Here is an 8,634-nt window from a genome sequence, read left to right as displayed (position 1 = left end):
GACTACTTATTACCTCCTTGACGTCACTATCACTCAGCGTCATATTGCCCCGCCCATTGGCCTCATAGACCTCTGCTATTTCAAACAGCCCTCCAACAACTGGTTGTAGGCAACTGAGGCTATTTCAATCTACCATCAGATGCGACTGCTTTTTAAATAGAAACTAAAATCAACATAACACATATAAAGGACCCGCAGGCACCTATCTCGTGATGTAACCATCTGAATAACAAGAGAGAGAAAAACCCCTGAATTTGCAACACTACTACAACGACTATTAAAAAAAAAGAGGGAAAACTGAAAATAAATCTCACAATTCAACTCCAAAGCTGTCTTATTTACACAATCATTACACAAACACATGGAGAAACAGAGGTTGATTGTGGTTGCTTCTTTCTTGGTAACAGCTGCTGAGTGCTGGATTAGAGAGGCTTGCACCCTGGACACTCTTGATTTTAGCCTATTATTTGAGCATACTTAGAGCCATGCATTCTTGCAATTTATGATGTATCTACCTTGCTATATTTTAGCAGTTAATTTCTTCTAGAAATAGTTTCTAGGTATTTTATGTTGTAAACCAGTTGCCACATCTGGCCAGACTTAGATTTGGACAAAGTCTGTTGTGTTGTTAGAATATCATCACATATTAATATTAGTTTAAAGAGCATTATCTCTGCAATTATCTGTGCTTGGTACGACTAGGCAGGTAATTCTTGATAAGGACCTGACTTTCAGTACATCCAGAAAGTGAAAATACATGACTGATTTTTATGTTTAACAATTGTGATTATTAATTTTAGGCAATTCTAAATGTTTAAGGACCTGTTTTAACCATTAGCATATTATAAATTAACCACAATTCTTATTATGCAAAACCTGGAGCAGGAAAAGTCTGACCTGTGAAAGACATTTGTCTGTTTTTAGTCTTTCTCACAGCAGGGATGAATAGCATAAGCATACCATTCCACTGCTGTAGCTGTCCCATCCCCCAGAGCGTGTTACTTCCTTTTGAAGGAAAAACAAATAAAAAGGTGGGTGGAGGTTAACAGACAAATGCCCATATTAAGCACATCCTGCTCATGTGGCACATGCAGAGGAAAACCCATGACGTGAGTGGAAGCCCTTGTTTCCTGAAGCCATTTAAAGTAACAACGGTGAGGATTGCGTCAGAGTGCTTGCCGCTTCCCTATGCCCATATTTGGGCAATGGAATCCATTCCTCCCGATCGTATCATGATCAGAAACTACAGCGTACGTTTACGTCATTTAAGGCTATAACAGGATACAGTGAACACTACATCAATATGACAGCATAACAATACATCTTACTCTCGAATTTCAGTTTGAAAGCAGATAAGCAGATTTGAATTCTTAGAGAGAAACAGAAAGAGAGAGAGACCCTTTTTAAGATACTACCAAGAGGAATTTGTGGTATGCAGGTGTTTGTGTCAGTTGTGGTATTGTGACCAATAGCAACCCAGAAGAAGAAGGGGGGGGATTACATTACAAAAAGCAAACACTTTTCCTCCTAACTTCTTCCTACTGATGTTTTGAAACTAGGTTTTAGTTTTTATATCATCGATAGAGGTGGAAGGAGACTTGCTTGAGGACATTTCAGTGCACTAACAGTTTGAAGAGTGTCCTCTTGTGGCCGTGCAATGGAACAGAAGCAAAATTGTGAAGAGTGGAGCTCATCAAATAATTAATAATAATTTACTATACTATATACAGTTCATTGATCCCCAGTGGGGAAATTATAATTTACACTTTGTTTTGTTAGTAATCACTAAACACAAGTCGGAAATCACACACACACACACACACACACACCTATTCATGCACAAATGGAGAGATGTCAGAGTGAGTGGGCCGGCAGTGCCAGACCAGCACCCTGAGTGGTAGGGGTATGGTGCCTTGCTCCAGAGCACCTGGAAGTGAGGTGAAGTGGCATCTTTCCTGCTACCTACTCCATACAGGAACTTGAACCAGCATTGCCCTTGTGTCAGTGTGGGACCCCACTTAAAGTCTTTGAACAAACTCTTCAGATGAATGTCATGTTATAACCAGTATATTTACTGTATGTAACTACTACATTGGACTGCAGTCCTTTCCAAGATAGTATGCCTTAAACATATTACTCAATCAATGTATGTCCACTAGAGAGCAGTACAACATCACAATAAGCAGACAGATCCAAAGCCACTGTATCTCTTGGCAGTCATGTTCAGAGCCACTGACACAATGCCTGTTAGTTCTTTTGTGGTCTTTATTTGCTAATTTGTCTGCCTGCCAGTTGTTACTGGGCATAAAGTACATTCGGTTTGTTACCAAAGTTGTTTCAATTGTACATGTCTTGCTACTGCTGCTAGGTAACTGAAAATAGCGTGGCCAATGAATTAAATGTGCCAGCAACAAAAAAGCAAAAAAAGGCTAATGGTAATATAAGACATATAGATCAATGGCAGTTAAAAGCACACTGCACTGGTCTGTAGACTTTATTCTTGCACTATTGGACTTATTTGCACTACTACCATGACACACACCTTACCTTACCATGCATACTGAATCATAGGGTCAGTCCCTGCCCTGTCACTGCAAGCACCTCATTCTTATACATTGCTTAGTACATTCATGTGGATTTTTAATTTATTATCTTTTCTTTTACTGTCCATATTATTAATGTGGATTTGTTATTTTGTGTGTGATGTCTTTAAGCTACTGGGACCTTGAATTTCCCCTTGGGGATCAACAAAGAATCTATCTATCTATCTATCTATCTATCTATCTATTATCTATCTATTTATCACACAGGTGCAAGATCAAGTAAGGCTTGTATCATGTGGACGCTAACAGTTTTGTTGTCATAACAAAGAGATCCTTGTGTGGGCAGCTGTGGGTTTTGCAGTCCTTTGCAGGAAACTTGTATTGGATATCCTCCACTCAGTTATCTTGTCTGCCTTTAAACACCAGGTGGTGCCCTCTTAAGGGAGATTCAAAAGATAACTCAATTCTGCTATGGGCTATGCAGTGTTGGCTGTCTGGTATAAGGCCATCGATGCACAGAAAAGGAAGAGAGTGCCAGTAGGTTATCTCGTCCAGTGCATCATTCTGAATGTGTTGATCTAGTCATATTTACATCAGAAATAATCTTATACAAAGATTTCCAAGTTACTTTATTGTCAGCCAGAGCTGAAATTCTTTTGGCATCCCTGTAGCTCATATAAAAAGAGGACATAGCAATACATACAAACATACATAAGATGCATGAGGCCAAAGGTCATACATGAAACATTACCACAAATAGCGTAAACACCTGAGAAACAAAGTATAGCATACATGTAGAACAACAACAACAAGGTCTTGGAGACCTATAACCCTGAATAAATATTGCACTGGATTTAATGTTGCTGGGTTAGCAATAGGATAGATTGATGTATGAAAGAGTGTTTAAGTCTGTTGCGATTAAAAGCATGAACTCTAAAGTGTCTGTTTAAAGGCAGAAGCTGATATTCTCTGTGCAAAACATGTGAGGAGTCATTTGAACTATTCCTGGCCAGTCTGAGCATATTAATATTGTGAGCTTCCTGAAAGGAGTGTGCTACAACAAATTTGAATTTGATCAAATAGCTGTTTCATTTTTAACTGATAAGCTACTCAGCCAAGCAGTGCTACACTAGAGCATGATACGCTGAATAACTGATGTGAAAAACAAAGAAATGATTTGGCTACTAGCTCCAAAGAATCGCAATCTGCGGAGAAAATAAACACGCTGTTGTATTTTTTTTTGCAGGTAAACAATATAAAAGAAGGTCCATGACAGATTTTCCATCAGCAGTAGCCAAACAAAGCGGTGCTATACTATTGAAAATGAGTCATTGATACTTATTCTATAACAGGTTTTTAAGTTTATGAAAGGTTAAATCACTGTTTTAGATCATTTGAGGGAATATAAAGCCTTATTTCAGAATCTTTATACAAAGTTGACTTTGCTGTACAGAGTATGAAACCTGTAAAAAATACTGGCCTCATGAGGCAGCTGTTGTTTTAAATATGTAAAGTACTGTATATCAAGTATGAAAGTAAAACTACAGCCAAATGAAGGCAGGAATAACTGTGTGGGGTGATATGTTCGTGAAGCATGAAAGAAACTGGTCATACACGGCAGCCTCCAGGTGGGAGAACTGAAGTGTGCAGGAAGAGGAACATTCAATAATGAGCATGCATCATTAAGCTTTTTATCTCCAGGTTACTAAAAAAGTCCATAGTTAGTCGTTTACATTAAAGTATGTTACAATAAAAAGGAATTTCACACAGAAATATACATAAAAAACTGACTTCTTGAGATTTTTGAACATAAATTAACATTGATATGCAAACAAATTATTTATTTTTTATTTAAAAAGGGAATTTGTTAAGGCAATATCCAATTTCTCAATGAAATTCTAGTTAAATCATAGGGAAACACTTTTCTATACATTTACTTTATTCCAGTGTCATGAATGAAACATATTATAAACAACAAGATACGCAACAAGCAGCTGAACAGTTACATCCCACTTAAAAAATGAGTCAAAGAGAAATTGTTACAAATCTTTTATTAAGATATTCATTATTTAATCCATTTTGACATTTTCTCTATGATTTGTATTCATTATTTTACAGTTGTTAATGTGCAATTATCTTTGCTAATGTTGGGTCACAGTTACAGGGCTTTCACAAAGATATTGGCACTTGGAACACAGAAAGAAATAGGATGAGCTTTGCAGAATGTCCACTGGCGCTACAGGGTTACAGAGGGCAAGGAGCAGGGGCAAAGACATGGGCAGACCTATTACTGCACAGGTTGTGAAGAAGCGCCGTTTCTGGGTAAATATATACCTCATGCAGCGAGTGCACAACAAACAATCTGACTTCTATGTGTGCGTCTATATATAATATACAGTATTTATCTATACATGTGTATAATCATATTTATATATGTACTGTTTAGTGACAAAAGGTTCCCCATGCCGTGCAACACCTTATCCATTCAAGTGTGTAGGTCGACATGTTTTGTGAAGTGTAAACACATGTTGAAAGGTACAGAAATTACAATATGCTTAGAACGTACTGAAAATAGAAGCATGGAATCTCTCTATTCTCAAATGCAGATAAAGTAAAACCACCACAGTCTCACACATATTGCAGATAAAGCAGTGTGCAAGTTAGTGGTGAGCGAGGGACTTTTTGGACAGAGAACTCAACGTTGACTCTAGGTAAAACCCCTGAAAAGTACCATTTCACTAAGGGACTACCTTGTGAAGGACACAATCTAAATTTGGACATTTGAATAGTAATTGGCTATTGTCATATCTGGTTTTATTTCTTTAGGCAGGGACATCCACAGATATAGTAGCCATTAGGCTAAAGAAGATATTAAGAAGACAGAATGTCCCAAAAACTCCCTCAATTAAATTCAGAGGTCCTAGTGATTAGCATGTCTCTCCTCTAACTCTGTACACAAAGTAATTATCTAAGAATCTTGAATTAGAGTGGATTTATTTTGAAACGCCTTGAAATAAATATATATAAAAATCTGAAATGACAGGTTTTTCTGCATGACATAATTTTGATGTCTCAGCAAACTATTTCAGGTATTATGTTAACTTAAATATACTAATTTAAGTAGTGTCATAATTACATAAAAAAAAATATTGGTGATAACATGATGTCATTTGAGTTCAACTGCAAACTTAAAAAACAGTTAACAGTTACAAGTCACTGAGAAAGTGAAACGTACATATTATAATTCGGAGTTAACCACCTAAAACCACTGCTTTTGCCTTTCTCTGAAACACATGAATAAACTTGTGGAAGTGAAACATGACACCAGCTGCATGGAGGACAGGAAGCACAGCAGTCTTGAACGATACTGGAGAGGTATGTTCGTGGGGGAGGGGTGATCATGTGGCATCTACAGTCAAATGCAGAGCTTACTGAGGTATTGTTGTCATTACCCTTTACAGAATACTTATAAGGTACTGCACTTTTGCTGTCTGTAAAGCATCAGGTCAAACCTTTCAGTAAACTCATCCTTATAATTTAAACCAAGAGTAAAAATAGGCTGAGTTTCATCGATCATGTTTCAAGTTGTTGTTTTTCTCAATGAGATTGACTCAACTGCCTCGAACAAAAAGCATCCTTTTCCTTCACGGTTTTTACCCTGTACCTGTTTTCAGAAAAATACATCTTTAGAAAGTAATCAGTTGACTGTGAGAGTAATCGGTTGTCTGTGTGAGAGCATTTCAGGTTAAGAACACATTCCTAAGTCGCACCCCATTTTCACTTATATCCATCTGAAATAGGAACAATGGATCCCCTGTGCTGACCTTTTACAGGTCAGTCAAAAAGCTTCAAGCAAACACAAACTTTCACGTAAAAAGAGGTCCGTTATTGACATTTTATAACCAGACGCATCCAGCAACAAAAAGGAAGAACACTTGGGATTTAACTCAACAGTCTTGATTATTTACAGTAGGAATCTGTGCCACTTCTAGACTAGAAACAAGCAGACATGGAAAAAGAAGACAGACTCAACCTAACAGGGTCCAATTGCTACATTTCTCAAAAGGTGCATGAACCTCTGGTTTTTCTCAATAAGGTGCAGAAACATCCACTCTCTTGGAAGATACAAAATCATGTTAAACTCTAAAATAAAACTGTCAGCTATTTTGAATTTCCGTATTAAAGAAGTGGTGCATTAAATACATGAATAAACTACATACTTAAGACACAGCCACAAAATACAGGCTCTCCTTTACCAAAGAACTGCTTCCCACACATGGATAGTACCATACAGCCTATTTGTTTTTCAAGCAGTATTGCCTCCTCATGACATCATTGTACCCACCAAGCTTCTGCCAATTGATTTCAAATAAAGGCCAATATTCCATAATTATTATTATTTAACAGGTTTTTTCTTGTCAATAATTGCCGTACAAAGAAGAAACTAGCTGAGCTGTCAGATCAATAACCTTTGTTTCAAAATTGTGGGCAACTGTTTCATCGAAGGATGCAAACGTTGCACGTTCACAACCTATAAGAAATGGTTATCATAGACAGCAGTAAAGCCAGCTGAATCAGTCTCACTATTCATTTTGAGCTAGTGAACAGAGGATGAAATGCTTCAAATTTAGCAGTTCAACTGCTCATTCCATCTGCACTGTCAAATAAAGATATAAATAAATGACTATGGGACTTATGATAATACTGCTTTATTATACTTCTTTTTTAATGCAAAAATAGCACTTTTCCCTATTTGACAAGACCTCTTTCAATAAAACATTAAGATCTTAGAGATTTTAAAACAACCCCTTTCAATTCTTCGCTCACACCGTTCTAGGCATGGGCACTTGTATAAATATAGTTTGTCTACTAAAAATATGACCATCTTTGATTACCTGTTGCCCTTTCAATTTTTCTTTACAATCATCTCAGTAAAAAGCTTTCCTCTTCTCTCTGGATCATGTTTTCAGTTCATAGACAAAAAAAACATGCTAAACATTTAGAAAACAGAGAAGGATGAGATACATTTCTATAAGACACTGCACAGTGAAACACTCAATTCTCTGGTCTCGAGAAAGGTGATGTGGTAAAGAATAGTCGCAGGGTGATGAGTGGAAGATGAAAGGAGAGGAAGTAGGAAGGTAGTGTTAATGTTTATTATTGTATCTATTTTAAAATTTTGTTCCTTTTTCCTAGGCTGGAATACAAGTTTTTAGGGGTTGCATAAAGAAAACTGCCACTGCCACTTACATTCAATATACTCGCCACCTCTACTCCATCAGCTATCCCTTCCTCCTTAAGCTACACTGGCAACTCCCCCCACCACCTGCATTTCAGGGAATGTATTTAATATGCAACAGTGGATGCGCTTACACATCTAAAAAAGACAAAGGAAGGCAGAGAGAAACCCTCTCACTCTCTCCCTTTCCTCAACTAACTCCATTGTACAGTAATAAAGCAAAAATTAAAGTTTTCATGTCCTGGTTACATCAGGGTAACAACTGTTGACCCTAGCAGTGTAGTATAGAGAGTCAGATGTGAGAAATCAGCGTGGGCCAAAGAGTGAGGAGGCAAGCAGAACTGGGGAATACTGGTATGTGTGTCACCAAATTTCAACTTTCCCCGGACACAATGTTCAAAATAACGGTCCTCCGTCTCCGCCCACACCTGGTAGCGATTCACCTGAAGAGCCACCTGACTCCATGCCGGCACCGCCGGCAGCCTCCAGGGAGGCAGAATCGAAAGCTGGGTCCGCCCCCAGGGTGTCGTCTTCCATTTTGACGCCGTCGGGAAGGTAAGCGGTGTAGGCGTCGCTCTCAGCCATCAGTAGCTTCAGCTTGGGAATCCAGCTCTTACGGACCACACGTCGGGCGTTGGTGCACATGTCAGCTGCGATGGCATTCATCTCGCTCTCTTTGAAGCTAGTGGCAAAGTTCTGGCAATAAACTGACACAAAAAGGAAGAAAAAAAAGTTAGTTTATGCTGTGACCTACGCCTAAGACGAGAACTAGTGTCATAAGGCAGAAATAAAGCTAAACAACAGAAACGATGGTCATGGGAAAGACTTTTAATGTTAAGCAAGTGGAATACA

The 8,634-nt window shown here is 38.1% G+C and overlaps 1 protein-coding gene across 2 annotated transcripts in view; it reads right to left on the bottom strand.

Annotated features, from left to right (window-relative positions):
• Positions 1-4,575: 4,575 nt before the first annotated feature.
• nacc1a (nucleus accumbens associated 1, BEN and BTB (POZ) domain containing a) overlaps positions 4,576-8,634 on the bottom strand; it is a 14,282-nt gene continuing 10,223 nt past the window's right edge. For both annotated transcript variants that reach the window (XM_032538700.1, XM_032538701.1), the window contains exon 8: positions 4,576-8,489. In XM_032538700.1, coding sequence (XP_032394591.1) covers positions 8,179-8,489 — 311 coding nt within the window. In that variant the 3' untranslated portion in view covers positions 4,576-8,178. The remainder of the gene's footprint in view (positions 8,490-8,634) is intronic.

The sequence above is a fragment of the Etheostoma spectabile genome, chromosome 15 (assembly GCF_008692095.1).
Source record: "Etheostoma spectabile isolate EspeVRDwgs_2016 chromosome 15, UIUC_Espe_1.0, whole genome shotgun sequence".
NCBI classification, from domain to species: Eukaryota; Metazoa; Chordata; class Actinopteri; order Perciformes; family Percidae; genus Etheostoma; species Etheostoma spectabile.
This window is presented reverse-complemented; position numbering and strand designations above follow the sequence as displayed.